Source organism: Panthera uncia (genome assembly GCF_023721935.1).
Source record: "Panthera uncia isolate 11264 chromosome B2 unlocalized genomic scaffold, Puncia_PCG_1.0 HiC_scaffold_24, whole genome shotgun sequence".
NCBI lineage: Eukaryota > Metazoa > Chordata > Mammalia > Carnivora > Felidae > Panthera > Panthera uncia.
The window spans coordinates 97968457-97987013 of NW_026057580.1; the positions used below are offsets into that span (position 1 = coordinate 97968457).

General features: G+C 41.1%; 1 protein-coding gene across 5 annotated transcripts in view; it reads left to right on the forward strand.

Moving 5' to 3' along the window:
- The window catches only part of PHACTR2 (phosphatase and actin regulator 2), a 230408-nt gene that overhangs the window by 176395 nt on the left and 35456 nt on the right, over window positions 1-18557 (forward strand). For 3 of the 5 annotated variants that reach the window (XM_049653001.1, XM_049653005.1, XM_049653004.1), the window contains 4 exons: window positions 682-1213; window positions 6987-7195; window positions 8465-8621; window positions 12936-12991. In XM_049653001.1, the coding sequence (XP_049508958.1) occupies window positions 682-1213; window positions 6987-7195; window positions 8465-8621; window positions 12936-12991 (954 nt within the window). The remainder of the gene's footprint in view (window positions 1-681; window positions 1214-6986; window positions 7196-8464; window positions 8622-12935; window positions 12992-18557) is intronic. The other 2 variants (XM_049653003.1, XM_049653006.1) reach the window with 1 other exon arrangement.

Genomic DNA, 18557 nt, shown 5'->3' on the forward strand with positions numbered 1-18557 from the left:
GAAATTTTTTTTTGCAAAAAACCATCTTTTCTGCCTTTTGATATTTTGAAGAGGACTTGTTTTTCATATGTGGCCATATGTTTTTACTCTGCCCCATCACCACTGTAGACGGAGGTGTGGGCCAGCCTGGCCAGCTTCTCTCTCTGGAGCCATGGGGATAACTAGTTTGGAGTTGAGTACATTTGTTTCTGGTCCAGAAAGGAGCTAGAGGCACATACTGGGGCTGTTTCTGAATGTGGGCCACTCCACTCCCAAATAGACATCACAGAACATGTATAATTTGTGATGCGTACAAGCTGTCTGTACCCAGACAGCTGTTGTCTGTCTTCTGTACACTGTAATGTTCCTTCTTTGGAGCATACAAGGGCTTATTCAGGTGACCTGTAGGACAAGGAGCATTTCCCTTTGGCTGGGCCCAGCTAAAAAAAAAAACTAGAGGGACTCCTTGGTCTCCTTAGGAGAGGACTCTTGTCCCCTAGGGTTTTGCCTTCAGCATCACTGGCTCCCTCCTAGATTTGAGGTAAGGAGGGGGCAGAAAGTAAAACTTATCATTATTAGTCTATTTTCTTGTATTCAACAAATGTTCACATTTTGAGGAGAACATCATGATTTGACAATTGCAACTCGTTCGTTTATTTAAAAGGCTTCTTTGACTTTTAATGCAAAATCTCTCTATTTTAGCTGGTTCCTCTCATTCAAAAAAACCAACTGGGTCCAAAGCATCAGCTTCACCATCGACTTCCTCCACCTCATCTCGTCCTAGAGCTTCAAAGGAGACACTTTCTAGCAAAACAGGGACAGTGGGAATCACAAAGGGCAAGAAAAAAACCGGCAAGCAGCCAACCTCTCGACCGTCCTCAGAGGCAACCACTTCTGGCACGTCCGACCTTAGAGGAGACCCTTCCGAGACGAGGGTGGAGAGTCTCAAACCTGAGCAGACCGTCCCTGGGACCGATGAGCAGACCACAGGCAAACCCGAGTCTGCGGTGCCTCCACCCGCTGTGGCTTCACCCCCTGCTCCCCCCGCCCCTCCACGTACTCTTGAGGAGCAGTGCACTGTTGCCCCAGACACGCCTGTGGTCCTGGTCAGCGATGGAGCTGCCCTGCCTGCCCCTGCCTTAGACCCGAGTCAGCTTCTCTGGACCGAAGAGCCAACCAACAGAACCACTGTCCTCTCAGGCACTGGCTTAAGTGTTAGAGAAAATGCAAAATGGTGAGTCGGGGCATAAACCCCATGTTCTGTCTGTATCCCCTGTTAAGTTGAGTACTGAAGATCACTGAACCACTCTCTTGGAGATGAACGTGGAACCGACTTGGTGACTGTTAGGTAAACACACATGTTTTTCATAGCCCTGGCCCAGGAATGTCATAGGCAACTGAGAAAATGACAACTGTCCTCATGACAGGTACCACTGCAGATCTTTGGCTTTTAAGTATATTTAGAGCCTGCTCCATCCCTGCTCAGCAGCCCCTTTTCTTTTCCTTGGACAGTTCCCTTTGCTTTCCTAAAAGCGGTTACTTTAAGTCTTGACTACTCGTGTCCAGATTGCCCACCCATTCCTGCCCACGAGTCATTTAGCCTTCTCTTCCTCTAAGAAAATAAAGACCATCAGGTAAGAACGCTCTCAGATTCCATCTCCTTTTCCTGTAGCCTCAGACGGGCTCCCTTTCTTGCTTCCTCAGTTCACCACCCGACTCACATGTTAACCTCCCCTCTGACACATTTCAGTGCTCATCCAGACAGAATCGTTGTTGCAGCTACTCTCCTCTGGCAGCCCTTTTTTCCTACCCATGGGCCAGGACTAAGCCGTATATCTGTTTGCCAGTATATCCCCAGCAACCAGGGCAGAATCTGGTATGCCACAGACATGACGTCATCCAGTTGCCCAAGCCAGAAACCTGGGATTCATCCTAAGGGTCCTCATTCTTCTTCGTTCCCTGCATCTAATCCCTCACAAAGTCCTATATATTTTCTACTTAAAGACAAAAAAAACACATTAGCTCTCCTGTCCCTCGGGTATGAAGGGAGGGCTGCCTGGGTATAGTAGACGTTATAACCAATTCTGTCCAGGGAAGCATTAGAGCTCTTAAATCCAAACTGTTCTCTCCTATTTCTGAGAATAAGACCTAAATTCACTCTTGTGATCATTTTAATTTAGTATGTTCTCTTTCAAAAAAAACCTGTCATGTTAGGACTTAAAAAAAGTAGTACATTAATTAAGTTGATTTGGATCAAGAGACTATCAGCATTAATTATTCAATTGCTGATAATAATCACCTTCATTTATTGAATAGTTATTTAATGTCAGGAACTGTCAAGTTACCTTTAGTTCACATAAGTCTTCTGAATATCTCTGATTAATAGACAAGAAAACAGACTCTGAGAGAGGTAGCAGAGTTAGCCCTAGATTCCCCACTCAGTAGGTGGCAAAACCAGCAGGCACACTCAGAGTTGCACGTCAAATTCCATGCTCTAAGAAATTCCATACGTTTCCAAAGCAATTGCTTCTACTTCTGCAGTTTCATTTGTGTTTCTTGTTTTTTGTTTTTGTTTTTATCCTTTCGAGCAGCGTGGTTGGAAGGAAAGCCAAGGCAAGATAAACAAATGTTAAATTACCAATTATTTTATTTGTTGGACATTTTAATAAACAATATGGGAGAAAACATTGAAGTGAAAGACTGTGGTGTCCTTAATACTTTCAGCACATAGATTTCTTCATTTATTTACAGTGAGTGTTTTCTAGCACTGCAGTGAATTCCAGCCTTTAGAATTCAAGAATCTCTTTTTCAGTGTATATTTTCTGCTTGTCTTCTATGTGCTGGGCAGTGCACTCAGCACCAAAGACACAAAAGTAAGCAAGACATTATAGTTAAAATTAGTTTTTACCAAAGTAACGTCCAACACACAGGAAATACAATTGTTTAAGACAGGTCTGAATAGATTGGGTGTATGGGTTTATTATTCAATAAACTAAAGAACAAGGTGCAACAAGGTGACTCCTTAGATAGTCTCAGGCAGTGAGAGAGTGCACACACAAATGTGACTTGACTCTGTCCAGTCCACTTCCTCAAACATTTAGGGAAGGCCCTATGTTGTGCTAAGCACTGTGCTGCATGCGGGGGGTGCTCAATGTCAAGTCTTCAGCCCAAGTATGCGTAAGACCGTCAGACAAAAGAGGTGAGTGTCTGTTCTCCATTTCCACTGGACCTGTGATCAGAGAGCAAGCTTAGGACATCATTAGACATCTAGGTATTTATAATAGATTTTCCTGTCACTCCAAATAACTGTAATCCCTTCCTAGAAGAGGACATCAAGATTTTCTTCTCTGTCTATTCTTCAAAGTTAACGTTTTAAATTACAATTCATCCCACAGGGGTGGTTTGTTTGCTCTTGAGTTAATGAGCCTGGAATAAGTAGTCTCTCAAATTTTTTTCCAAATTCTTTCTTCTGTTTTTTTTTTTCTTTCTTCTGTGTTTAACTGGATATTTCAGTTAGAATTTCTAGCTCTTAGTCACTTGCTTTACTTAGAACTTTCCCTCGGTTATGTTTAGTCAACGAATGTGTGAAAATCCTGTCATCTCATGAAGAGGCTTCTGTTTGGAATACAGATATCAAACTTCAAGGAAGATAAGTGGCTATGTGTAAAAATATCTTTCTCTATTCACATATTGCTGGGTAGTAACCATGTGGTAGATTTCTATTTATTGGCAACTTCATTAGTATCATATAGGTCTGGGATAATTTAAGGCAGACACTAATACGCCCACCTGGAGCCCATAACCAGAGGGGACTTGACTGTGTTCAGTCCATTTCCACAAACACTTTTTGAGTTCACTGTTTTGTCCAATGTGCCCAAGAAACTTAGGAGGCAATGAGTGCCACATCATGAGTTGACTGATACAAATTTGGAGTTTAATATTTAATATTAAGTTAATTATAATCTACATAATATGATATTAATGTAACATACACTATCAAGTATACATAACATTTAATAGGTAGATTAAGAGTCGTAAGTCTGAGTTCTAGACTGGACTTGATACCTTGTTCTGGGCAACACACACCTATGGTCTTCTTGGGTTCCATGAATTATAACTTATCTGGCCCCTTATACTGTAGAATAGTTGTAAGTTGTGAACGTATGCAGAAGTCTTTGAAAATTACAAACCACTATCAAATACAAATGATGATGTTAAAAAGATAGATATCACAATTAGTGAAGAATGACATGAGCAAACATCAAGCCTCAGCCCTAAAGTATCTTTTGTTCTGCTCTTCAGAATGTGTTATTAATTGACATGTCTATTGAATGTGCTGTGGTCACCCACAATGGCAGACTGTTCAAATAGGGATGGCCTCCAGTGCCAATCAAGTAGACATCCAGGCTGGGAAAAGTTTTCCCATATTTAAAATGAGATTTCACACTGTAGAAACACTATGATTCCTCAACAAATTAAACTTAGAATTACCATGTGATCCAGCAATTTTACTACTGTGCATGTAGCCAAAAAAAAAAATAGGTACTTGAAGAGATAAATAAAATGTGGCACAGTGGAATATTATTCAGAATAGCCTTAAAAGAAAAGAAATTCTGGCATATACGAAAACGTGGATGAACCTGGAAGATACGCTAAGTAGAAGTTAGACACAAAAAGACAAATGTTGCATCATTTCACTTATGTAAAGCACCTAAAGTAGCAAAATTCATAGAGACAGAGAGTCAAATGGTGGTTGCCAGGGGCCAGGGGATGAGAATGGGGAATTGTTGTTGAATGGGACAGTCTCTGTTTGGGAAGATGGCAGAGGTTCGGAGGCGGTTGGTGGGGATGTTTATACAGCAGTGTAAATATACCTAGGTGCCACCGAAGTATACACTTCAAAATGGTTCAAATGGCAAATTTATGCCGTGCATATTTTACACAATAAAAAATGAAATGTCGCATTTTCCCCTTTGAAAATGAGAATTTTGGCTGTTGGAGTTTTCTAACAAGTGCAAAAGAGAGGATTTTTAGAGTGCTTAGACTTATCAGCACAGAGTACAATTGTCAGTACCTTAGATTCTGACAATGTTTACCTGTTTTTATTACTTAAATGACTGCTTTTTGGTTTTGCAAGTTAATGTAAACAGTAGGCACATGCTTTGCCCAAAGCAGTCTTTCTGAAATGTGACATTCCAAGTAGAGATTTCTATTTATATCAGAAGGCAATTTGGGGATTTTCTGCTTCTTAAAATGAAGGTTATGTTTGTTTTGATATGATATGTTTTTGATGTAAAGCATTTTTTTATTCTAGTCTGTGAAAATTGACAGTCTTCATATATTTATAAGTAACTTTATTTTTTTTTCAATATATGAAATTTATTGTCAAATTGGTTTCCATACAACACCCAGTGCTCATCCCAAAAGGTGCCCTCCTCAATACCCATCACCCACCCTCCCCTCCCTCCCACCCCCCATCAACCCTCAGTTTGTTCTCAGTTTTTAAGAGTCTCTTATGCTTTGGCTCTCTCCCACTCTAACCTTTTTTTTTTTTTCCCTTCCCCTCCCCCATGGGTTTCTGTTAAGTTTCTCAGGATCCACATAAGAGTGAAAACATATGGTATCTGTCTTTCTCTGTATGGCTTATTTCACTTAGCATCACACTCTCCAGTTCCATCCACGTTGCTACAAAGGACCATATTTCATTCTTTCTCATTGCCATGTAGTACTCCATTGTGTATGTAAACCACAATTTCTTTATCCATTCATCAGTTGATGGACATTTAGGCTCTTTCCACAATTTGGCTATTGTTGAGAGTGCTGCTATAAACATTGGGGTACAAGTGCCCCTATGCATCAGCACTCCTGTATCCCTGGGTAAATTCCTAGCAGTGCTACTGCTGGGTCATAGGGTAGATCTATTTTTAATTTTTTGAGGAACCTCCACACTGTTTTCCAGAGCGGCTGCACCAGTTTGCATTCCCACCAACAGAGCAAGAGGGTTCCCGTTTCTCCACATCCTCGCCAGCATCTATAGTCTCCTGATTTGTTCATTTTGGCCACTCTGACTGGCGTGAGGTGATATCTGAGTGTGGTTTTGATTTGTATTTCCCTGATGAGGAGCGACATTGAGCATTATTTATAGTAACTTTAAATCAGAGACTCTTATCAAGCTTAAATAATAGAAAATTATTACGTCCATAGACATCTTCTATAGAGTCCTTTCTTCTATAGAGTCAATTTAACTTCCACCTTTTCCATCTCGTGTTACTAACATATTCCTGTGAGAGGCAGTTTTACAAATGGGGAAACTAAAGCATCTCAGAGAGGATCTATGATTTTTTTTGACTTGGCACATTGGCTGTGTTAGAAGTAGGAAAATTCATGTATCAGTGGTATATGTCATCACCCTTCTAGGTGCTGGGCTACAAATCAGTATGAATGAATCCCACTTGCGAAGCAACTCTTAGGGTCAGGATGGCAGACGAGTGAATGGTGATCGAGGTGCACTCAGTGCTCCAATGGGGTTGTCCTCAGGTCACCTTAGGAGCCGGGAGGCGGGGCAAGGATCTAGACGGACGGCCAGTGAAAGATTCCTGAAGAAGCTGCGGCTTTAGCTGAGACTCGAAGGATGAGTAGGAGTCACAGGTACAGGAGAAGTGCAAAGTCAGGTATCCAGGAACTTCTAGTGCATTGTTGTTTCCACTGAACCCCCATTGCTACAGCCAAATCAGTTTGCAAAATACAGTTTTACCACATTCACGTACTAAATATGTCAGATGTCACGTAGTCATTCCTTTTCATTTTACAGGTGAGGAATCTCAAACCTCGAGAGTGAAGTGATACAGGGCTATCTGCCATTTCACTGTCCTTAGCTGCCTATGCCTGCTTTCTGCTTTCGCCAACTCGAAAAATGCTCAGGAAACTAGAGCTCCTTCTCGTGGTATTGGTGTTGCCCTGAGGGTTGCTCTGAACTTCACACCACCCCTGTGTTGTTGTGCCTTTAGCAGTTTTACAACCAAAGATGAGCCGGGGAAGGCGGCACCTCATCTGCTGACTCCTGGGCTGATGGGAGAATCTTCCGGATCCTTCAGTGCCCCGGAGGATGAAGGCCAAAGGGAATACCAGGCCAATGACTCTGACTCCGATGGGCCTGTCTTGTACACTGATGATGACGATGATGAAGAGGATGAGGACGAGGATGGCAGTGGGGAAAGTAAGACTTGTGTTCAAGAGGTGGGGAGGAAAGTGAGTGATGGGCAGAAGCAGGTGCACTTTGTAAAGAACAAAAGCCATGGGCGATCAGACATCTGGTGTTTTCTTTCCCCCCATATTCTTTTCTCATATTAGAAATGTCCGTGTTCTAAGGTTTAACTATTGATGACAGGCCTTTCCAGATGAGGATTCCACGGGGGCCAGAGGGTCAAGTCTTTGTCTATGAGGAAGATACGCACATTTGTATTTGTACAAGGAATCAAAGCTTTCTAATGACAGAGGCAGTTTCCAAATGATCAGAGATGGCCCTTCCACCCTGAGGTCTTTCTTGAATAGAGAGCATAAATTCAGGATTCACTGGATTACTTATTGGAGGTGTTTGAGACTTCCGGTCAGTTTTATACTAGGGTTTAAAGAGAGGGGAGGGAAGAATGAGTCAAGAATGACAAATACCTTTGAAGAATTAAAAATAATCACTCTTCCACAGTAGATGAGATAGGATGCCTTCTAAGAAGGAATGCCAGTTACAGTAGATTAAGCCAACCATTCATATATAACTTCAGGAACTAGAAAGTGCTTTTTTTTTTTTTTTTTTTTTTTTAAACTTCTGAGCATCATGACTTAGGAGGAATTCACTATGGAATTGAATTTGTACATCGTGGAAAGCTATTAATGACTGAACATCAGTTTGTCAAGTTCCTTCTAGTTTGTACTAAACAACAATAGCAACAAAATCCTCGTCACCCACCTGGTATTAACTCTCCTCTGCTGAGACATTAGGGATTCTTCCTAATTAAGGATTAAGACACTGCTACCATCAGTAAACCGTCTCCAGCGTGATTTCTGAGTGGAGGCAAGAAGACAAGACTTTACAGTGCAAATAAAGGAGCTAAGTTTTTAAGACTTAAAAAAGAAAGCATTACGCAATCAGTAATTTCCACGATACGCCATCTCAGCAAAATAAACTTCAAATACCACTTTCCAAATGATGAGGTGACGCTTGCGAGTTTTTTCATGGTGCCCCAACATTTTTTTCAGAACATTTTTAAAAATAGTCCTTCAGTTTTCCAAAATGAACTACATCCAACTCAAAACTGGGTTTGGGTTTGTTGTTTTTTTTTTTCTTTTTCCTGAGGTTAATTAAAATTCCACTCTTGCATGTGGATAAAGAATTTCTTCTGGACTCTGTTTAAAGTCCACGCCATGTGTAACCTGAGTGCTGCTTGCTAAAAGCCTCTTTCTCTGCGTTTCTTCCTTCTCCAATCCTCAGGTGCTTTGGCAAGTAAAATACGACGAAGGGATACTCTTGCTATCAAACTTGGCAACAGACCATCTAAAAAGGAACTAGAAGACAAAAACATCTTGCAGCGCACATCTGAAGAGGAGAGGCAGGAAATCCGGCAGCAGATTGGAACCAAGCTCGTCAGGTAATGGCTGGAATCTTAGTACAGCACTGACCAATCCATACTTTTCTCCCCGCTGCGGTCTCCTGCCCGACAGGGATCATTGTGAATTCCTTGGGTGAGGGCACGCATGGCCTATGTGGCCAAGTTTTCTAAACTTGGTCCTGATGGTGAACCACTCAAAGAGCTTGCCCTTTGGTCCAACCAGTCAGTGGCTTTGGAGTCACCAAAGCCCGAGCCAAGTGTCAAAAAACGTTTTCAGTTAAGGACCTGTTAGTAAACAATTCCGGTTTTGCTGGCCAGAAGGTCTCTGTTGCAGCTACTCAACTGTGCTGTTATAGCATGAAAGCAGCCATAAACAATACGTAGACAAACGGATGCAGCTGTGTTCCAATAAAACTTTATTCACCGAAACAGGCAGGGAGCCGGATTTGGCCTGCAGGTCATATTTTGCCCAACTCCTGGCCCAATCCACAGACTCTGGCGTTCCTGTGATTGCCATGAGGTTCTGCCCTATGGGCCTTGAGATTGTAGAAATATTAGTTAGCTTCAATGTCCAGCTCCATCCAAGCCAGGTAACTATAGCCCCTCCTATCAAAACCTCCTCCTTTTAACTTGAAATAAATGGTTATCTGGGGCGCCTGGGTGGCTCAGTCGGTTAAGTGTCCAGCTTCGGCTCAGGTCATGATCTCACAGATTGTGGGTTCGAGCCTCACATCAGGCTCTGTGCTGACAACTCAGAGCCTGAACCCTGCTTCAGATTCTGTGCCTCCCTGTCTCTCTCTGCCCCTCCCCTGCTCATGCTCTGTCTCTGTCTCTCAAAAATAAAAACATTAAAAAAATTTTTTTAAAAATGGTTATCTGATTTTTCTTTCTGCCTCCAGCCATTGTAGGGTTTCTACTTTTGCTACCAGTGACTTTGGAAGTCCATTTAACTGGCAGCTTTTTTGTTTTTGTTTTGAGAGAGAGAGAGAGAGAGAGAGGGCATAAGTGAGCAAGGGGCAGAGAGAGAGAGAATCCCACAAGGGGCAGAGAGAGAGAGGGAGGGAGAGAGAGAGAGAGAGAGAGAGAGAGAGAGAGAGAGAGAGAGAGAAGCGGAGCTCACCCAGAGCTCATGCTCACCCAAAACAGGTGAACTCATGTTCACCACACGTGGGGCGCAAGCTCACCCAAAGTGGGGCTCGTGCTCACCCGATGTGGGACTAGAACTCATCAACTGTGCGATCATGACCTAAGCCGAAGTCAGATGCTTAACGACTGAGCCCCCCTGCCCCCCGGGCGCCCTTAACTGGCACCTTTAATAGAAGCGAGTGCCAAAGCCTTGTTTTCCGTGATCACTTTAAGCATATTTAAGTATGAGCTATTTTGCTGACTTCTCTCACTCTCCCGTCAGTTGGGAGAAGGGAGTAGTCTGAGATCCCAGGGCAGGATTTGGAGGTGGAAGAAATCCCTCTCCTTGCTTAGAAGTGGAAGACTTCTGTGACTGTGTCATACCTACAGGGCTGGCATGTGGGGGTTCTGAGGCTGTTATCTGTTTGGCAGATGGGACCAAGCAACGGCTTGGGGTGGATAAATGAGATGATACGCTGAAGGCACTTGAGTGCCTGGATCATAGCAAGCACTTAATAAAATTAAATATTTTTATTATTGATTTAAATAATTATATATATGTTAAACAGGTAAAACATTCTTAAAAATGAAACCCAAAAGCGGCAACTTTGTTCAGTATTTTTGAAGAAGAACCTAACAGTGTGAAAGAAAAAAAAAGGAATTGTGTAGCAGTCTATTGTTTTACGTGGTAATTGTTTTACATGGTGAGGTCATTTGAGAGCCTATACAAGAAGGAAATAATCCAGAAGAGAAAAAAAAAAAAAAACACCTATATATTTTACAAAGATGTTTATTTCAAGGCTATTTATAGCAGTGACAACTAAAACAAACCAAATGCTCAAAAACAGGGCGCTGATGGAGAACCTTGTGAAGTAAGCAGAGAGCAGTGATTTTCCAACTGCCTCATCAAGGATTTCTTGGAGGGAACACTCTGGCTTCTATGGGGGGGATCCAGGGCAGTGTGGGTGTGTTAGGGGTGGGACGGGAGGGACTCCTTCATCCCAGGCTTAACCATCCAACCAGAACAGCCTCTTCTGTCTGTTTGATAAAAGGATCCTCCCCCCACCCCTAAAAGTTTAAGAGCCTCTGAAAGTATGCACATAGACCACATCCAGAAAATATTTTATCTGAGTAGTTTTAAATATGTAAATTTTGCAGAATTGTTTCTTTACAAATATCACACATCTGATCACTGCCGTTAAAGATAAATCACCCATAGTCCCTACCTTAGGGGACTCCATGTGTCGTGGAAGAGACAGACTGACATCCTCCTTGGTGAGGTCATGTGAAAAGCACCAACATCTAGGTCAAGAGAACTGGGTGTGAGACCTTGCTCTAACTTTCACTAGTACCTGATATTCAGCAAGTGACTTAATGTTATTTCCTCATTTGTAAAATGGGAACTGGCTACTCCCTTGCTGAGTTGTTTTGAGGATCCACGATAATGTAAGTTAAGCACCTAGCACAGCACCTGGGACTTTAAGAGTATGAACTAACAAGAGCTATGATTATCGTCTTACCTTTATTATTACTTGTGTGGTAAGTGCTCTAATAGATGTGTGATCTTTGTATGACTGCTGTATAGGGGCAGAAAATTCACAGGACAGGATAGGACAGGTCAAACACCCAACCGAAGGGTACTATTTTAGTCATTTGTACGATTTCTGTAGGTAGAGAAAGAGAGAAAGGTATTCCTGAGGGAGGAAACCCCATAAACAAAAGAAGGATGATGTCTTTGGTGGATGAGAGAGTGCAGATGTGTAACAGGGTACATGGGTGGTTGGCATGGTAGTTCACTGGGTTCTTTTGTAAGCTCAATTATGCAAGTTACTTCCAAGGTAGCTCTGATGAAAATTAAACTTTAACAAAATTTTTAATGAGGTCTTTAAAATAACATTGATTTCAGTTCCCCACGCCATTTCTGCCACAGCTGGAACATTTATAATTCATAGTATCTTTAAGTAAGATTACATCTCATATACATTAGTTTAATTTGTGCAAACTCAACCTACATCCGGAAGAAGTTTTTTCTGTAATTAACAACAAATTAACACTGTAAACAAGACGAAGAAAAGGTATAAAGAGTTGTTATAGGACATTCAGCTTTTGTTTACAAATAGGTAGCTACTAGTCACAAATGAGCCTGGCTTGGGGCACCTGGGTGGCTCAGTTGGTTAAACATCGGCTTCTTGATTTCCACTCAGATCATGATCTCAGGGTCATGAGATCGAGCCCCAAGTTGAGCTCCTTGCTGGACATGGAGACCACTTAAGACTCTCTCTCCCTCTCCCTGTGCCCTTCGCCCGATTGCACGCACATGTATGCGCTCGCTCCCTCTCTCAAAAAAAAATTTTTTTTTAAATGAGCCTGCTTTTCTCAAAAACAGGTGGGAAGGGTCCATATATCTTAAAATAACTCTACTACATGTATTATAAATCCATTTGAGGTCACAAAAGCAGTATTTCACGGGAATTACTACACTGTCCAGTGTGGATCAACCATCTTTTGAGTTAGTATGAACTCTTAAGCAGAAGACTTCTTTATATTCTAATGATCTGTATGTTAATTAGGAGATAGGCTAAGCTATTCTGGCAGAAACCAAAAAGTGCAGTGGTCCAAATAAGACACTTCCACATGTTTATTTCCTTTCCACAGAACAGTCCAGAGGTAGGTGGACTCTCCAGGATGCGTGGGACTCCCCACCCACTCCTTATAGTTAGCTGGACACTCAGATTCTTTCTGTCCTATTGCTTTTCCGTCCCCATGGATATTCTCATCTGCGTGATCCAAGCTGGCTCACGTGACCATGTTTGAGTTCTAGCCCATGGAAGAAGGAAAGAAAGAAAAGGAAATACACAGTCATGTTAAGGGTAAAAAGCAGAAGTTACAGATACCACTCTGTTCATATCCCATTGCAAGGACTCAGTCGCAAAACCGCACCTTGTGGCTGGGGAGGCAGAAGTCTGTAGTTGGGGGACCACAGCCACAGCTCAGGAGGTTCTGTATCTAAAAGAGAGGAGGAAGAATGGATCAGGGGAGTAGGTACCAGTCTCAGACAGTCTTTAGTCTCCCAACTAACAGAAAGGAGGCTTTTATTTTGTAGGTGTAAAATGGATTTGTGTTTCCTCAAACAGGAAAAGAATAAAGCTTTCTTTGTTATTTTATTTCACATTTCGCATCAAGGAGGTCTTGTTTGTAACCTACAATATATCCTTTTTGTCATCATAGGAGACTTAGCCAGAGGCCCACAACTGAAGAATTAGAGCAAAGAAATATCCTAAAACGTGAGTATCTTATCTTATTTGGTGATTTCTCATGTAACCATTAACAAGCTCCCTTCAGAGATGATCCATTTATCAGTAGGAAACCTCCATGTTTATTCACGAATGATTAAAATGGCCCGTTTAGATCACATTTCTAGATAATTAAAAAAATGGGGTGCATGGATGGCTCAGTCAGTTAAGCACCCAATTCTTGATTTCCGCTCAGGTCATGATTTCACGGTTTGTGAGATCGAGCCCCATGTGGGGCTCCAGGCTGATAGCCTGGAGCCTGCCTGGAATTCTCTTTCCCTCTCTCTTTGCCCCTTCCCTACTTGTGCACTCTCTCTCTCTAGCTCTCTAAAAATAAATAAGTAGAATTCAAAAAATAATTTCTTGAAAGTTGTATTTCATTTTATGGCTTTGAGCCTGATATCCCCCAGACCAGAGTCATGGTTGTGACAGTTGTTTTTAAGAAAGATGAAATATACCCATGTATTCTTTTACCCAAATGTTAAATAGAAGAAAATGCTCTAGTCTGCTTGCAAATAAATGTCAAAGAAAAAGCCAAAGAATCCCCAAGGAAATAAATCAAACATTCCTATATTATTATTAATAATACAGTTTGTTGCCAGGTTTAACAAATGACTCCATTTAAAACAGAATTATGGTAAAAGAAATTCTTGAGCCCTTTTCATTTTCCTTTGTTATGATAACTCTGTTTCCCTTTTGAGTTATTTATAATTTCTCAGGAGTTAAGGAGTTCTCCATTCATTTTCCTACCTTATTTTCCCTTTCTCTTTTCCCTTCTGTTTTCTTTGACTTTACTTCTTACTCGCTAGTCCAGTAGAACTTCATTGGAGTTCGTATGTTAAAGCTATAAAACTAATAGAAGCACAGTTTGTCATTATATACTGTGTCCATGTGGTTACCAACCACAGTGACTTAAGTAATGGATATTTTTAAGCTGAGCCTAGCTGCAGTTTTATATATTATTAACCCAGTTTCAGAAGAGCTTTTTATTGTACGAAATATAAAAACATCAGGGCTGGGCAGAGCTCCGGATAGTACCATAATAGCAATGAGCTATGAGCATGCTGGACATCTTTTTCGATCAGGCTTTTAGAGGTAATTCTTGTCTGGATGATCCCCATTCTTCAATCTGAGTTGTTTTCTTTCCCTAAGGAATGAAAGAATTTTTTTAAGTTTATTTATTCATTCTGAGAGAGAAAGGGGCGGGGAGAGAAGTGAGGGAGACAGAATCCCAAGCAGGCCTCCACACCATCAGCACAAAGTCCACATCGGGGCTCAAACTAATGAACTTCAAGATCCTGACCTGAGCTGAGATCGAGTCAGATGCTTAACCGAGTGCGCCACACAGGTACCCCAGGAATGAAAGATTTTAATGATACGTTTGTACTATACTTGCTATTACTAAGACAACCCAACAAAGAAGACTGAACAGTGAGAGGAACTGAGTCTATGGGATTCTTTCCTTGGAATGCTTTTTTCTGGCCGTTTATGAGCAAAACTGGAATAGAACCCAAAGAAGGGCTTAACGTGACCATCAGTATGTAGAAGAGCCAGTACAGAGATGGAAAAAGTCATGGGTAGAAAAGCAAATAAAACTGTGTTTTAGTTTTCTGAGGAAGGATGAAAGCAACATCTAATTTTGACAACAACACAAAACCAAAAAAGCTCATGGCTTTTGATAGTAGGTCCCTGGAAAATATTTCTTGAACTAAATTTTAGGTAAGCTCAAGAGCAGACCGTAAGCTCCTAAAACACAAAGATTATGTCTTATTGGATGCCTGATGCAATACCTGGGGGGGGGGGGGGGGGTTAAAAGAAAAAGGAAGAGCGAATTCTGGGTAATTCTTTTCTGCTTCTGCGAGACAAATGGTGCCAAACCACATTGCTGTTTGGTTATTTGAGGAACTATTTCATAGATGTAGAAATTTATCACACATTGATCTTAAGTGCTGTCTTGGCTTCTATACCCCATTTTCCTGGAGGTTCAGGGAAGAGGGAAACGCCAAAGTCAACTTCAGATTTGATTCCAGTCCTTTTTTACTTCCTTCTTAGTTTATCTAACCATGCTTATTCTGGAAACAAAAGACACATTTCCAGTCTGGAGAGGCTGATAACTGGCTTATGATCTCCTGACATAATATTGTATGGCCAAGGGAAGCAGAAAAGAGAACTGGTAGAGGTCATCCAGAGCAATCCACTGAGCGGTCCCAGGGAACTGAATGGCATAGCTTACAATACTGTGTTTAGCCCCTGTGTGCCTCTGGGTTCTTCCACATAGATGACTCTTTTTTGTGTGTTTATTTCATCTCCAGCTTTTGTTCAAAAGCAGTATGATTGACTATTTAAAAAAAGTCTGTGTGTGAGATGGTGTGGTTGTTTTTTTTTTGGAACATTTGCTTATTTTTGAGACAGAGAGAGACAGAGCATGAACGGGGGAGGGGCAGAGAGAGGGAGACACAGAATCCGAAGCAGGCTCCAGGCTTCTGAGCTGTCAGCACACAGCTTGATGCGGGGCTCGAACTCATGGACCGTGAGATCATGACCCGAGCCGAAGTTGGACACTTAACTGACTGAGCCACCCAGGCACCGCCAGTTTGTTTGTTTGTTTGTTTGTTTGTTTGTTTGTTTGTTTTTAAGGACACTTATTTTAACTGGGTCATCTTTTCTTGACAGACTAGGGAATTCATTCCCAGAGTAAACTAATTCAGCAGCTGTCAAATCCAAGCTCATCATTAGTTTATTAAACATGAGTCAGGTGGCAGTCAGTGCAGATCTCACTTTCAGTGGAGACCAGGGGCACATTTTATACCTTAATTTATCAGTCACCATAACACATCTTATTCCATCTCTTTCCTATTTTACTGCATCTAGGCTTTTTTAAACAAAAAACAAAAAACAAAACTATAAAGTTAGGTTTAATTGTACATTTTAGAACCAAGTCCTTAATATTATTAAAATAGAAAGCAAGTTCTGGTGCTTGAAAGGTCATCTTTTGCCTACCAGAAAAAGAGATACTCATGGAACACCTTTTACAGGGCAGGCATAAGAGATGCAGATCTGTTTAGCTATGACAATAGCTATATATTCTCTAGAGAAAAAGTATATTAGGCCATTGAGTGCTGTATTTTTTCCCAACATTTTATTATGAGTTTTTTATTTTATTTTATTTTTTTAATTTTTTTTTTTTAACGTTTATTTATTTTTGAGACAGAGAGAGACAGAGCATGAATGGGGGAGGGTCAGAGAGAGAGGGAGACACAGAATCGGAAGCAGGCTCCAGGCTCTGGGCCATCATCAGCCCAGAGCCCGACGCGGGGCTCGAACTCACGGACCGTGAGATCGTGACCTGAGCTGAAGTCGGATGCTTAACCAACTGAGCCACCCAGGCGCCCCTGAAATTTTTTAAATATAGAGAAAAGTTGAAAATTTTTATAGTAAACACCCATACATGTACTATTTATAATCTACTGTTAACATTTTATCACATCTTGCTTTATCACATATCTGTCCTTACATTGATCCATGTTATTTTTTTGATACATTTCAAAGTAAGTGTATAAATACATTTTCATTTTCATGGTTTCATATAAAACCATGTAAAACCCACAAAAAATATTTGGCTTTAAGTTTATTTGTTTATTTTGAAAGAGAGAGTGAGGTGGGGCAGAGAGAGAAGGAGAGAGAGAATCCCAAGTGGACTCCACAGTGTCAGTGCAGAGCCCCACGTGGGGCTTGAACTCACAAACCGTGAGATCCTGACCTGAGCCAAAATCAAGAGTCAGATGCTCAACCAACGGAGCCCCCCAGGTGCCACAAATATTTGGCTTTTTTTAAACTTAGTTTATCTGAATCGATGACTCAGGAATATGATATTCCAGTTGCTGATGTTTTGGTGCTTTCCTGTCTTCTCCTTTTAGCTCATCCCTAAAATGCTCTGGGCAACACTTGCTAGCTGGGTAGGTTTCCTGTAGTGTCCATGGTTATTAAACCACATGTGTTGTTTGTGTGTTTATGGCAAATGCTTCCTGTGACTGCTCTGAAATATCCACCCCCCTGCTTTGATGGAGTTACTAAAGGCAAGGTTTGTCAATGAGTCACGTCACTTCCTTCATGAATATCCCTCCAGTCTATTTAGAGTGACCAGAAAGGTGTACATCCTACTGTATAATTAGTCCTTTACTAAACAGAGAAACAAAGAAAACGTTAAAAAAGAAAAGTGAGGGGCGTCTGGGTGGCTGAGTCAGTCCCACTCTTGATTTCAGCTCAGGTCATGATCTCACCTCACAGTTGTGAGATCAAGCCCTGTGTCGGCTCTGCACTGGGCCTGGAGCCTGCTTAAGATTCTCTCTCTCCCTCTCCTTCTTCCCCTCCCCTTGCTCACCAGTACTCTCTCTCTCTCTCTCTCTCTCTCTCTCTCTCTCTCAAAAAAGAAATAACTAAATTTCATTTCATTTCATTTCATTTCATTTCATTTCATTTCAACTCAGTGAGTTTTTTTAAACTAAGATTTGACCTTGATTCTTTGTAAGAGATTTTACGAGTATTTAAAAAGATTCAGAAGATCAGTCATGTTGACTTCCCTCCACTTCTTACCTTCTTTAACTTCTTTAAAAGCACAATTTCAGGGGCACCTGGTAGCCCAGCCGGTTAAGCATCTGACTTCAGCTCAGGTCATGATCTCACGGTTTGTGGGTTCGAGCCCCAAGTCGGGCTCTGTGCTGATGGCTCGGAGCCTGGAGCCTGCTTGGGGTTCTGTGTCTCCCTCTCTCTGTCTCCCTCCCTCCCCTGCTCACACTCTGTCTCTATCTCAAAAAATAAATTAACATTAAAAAACTTAAAAAAATAAAAAAGGTAAAAGCATGATTTCAAATATGGAAATATGTAAGGAAGTCAGCTCCTGATGTTAAAAACGAATTCCCACATGGTAGAATTCTGTTTATTTAACTTCCTCAACTGCAGTTGGCCCTTCTTTTTTTAAATAGGTAACTTGCTATCACTCAGATGTACAGTATGCTTAATAAGATGAAATTATCCAATATTCCTTCACAAAAATTAAAGTATTTGTTGGCTTTGAGTCATATTAGATATCCACTTTTCTGTCTTTGAAAAGTACCTTTAAAAATATAGCACAATCACTTTATAGGAAGAATTGACTAAAATGCTTTGAAGATTATATTTTTCTTTTTATTAGTAATATCATTAAAGGCTGACCTTGTAAAGCCTTCCTTTGAATCACATGAACCACAAATTTAGCTTTTGTCTGTTATGTATAATTTATAACCTACATGCCTTGCCCAACTCATATAAAGTAAATATTTGACCCTAAGGATATATTTTAAGGATATCAAAGGATATATATTTTGTGAAGCAATTAGAAAAACCCACAGTATTTTCATAGGAGGAAATATGAATTATAACAAAATTTGTTTGACACACAGGCACTTCCTGAAAGTGTACTAACTGCCTGTTTCTTATCTCGCAGGGTGATTTCAGCTTATGTTTACTCTTTGTCTAAATAACCAGACTCAGCATTCCTTTTCTTATGAATTAAAATTAG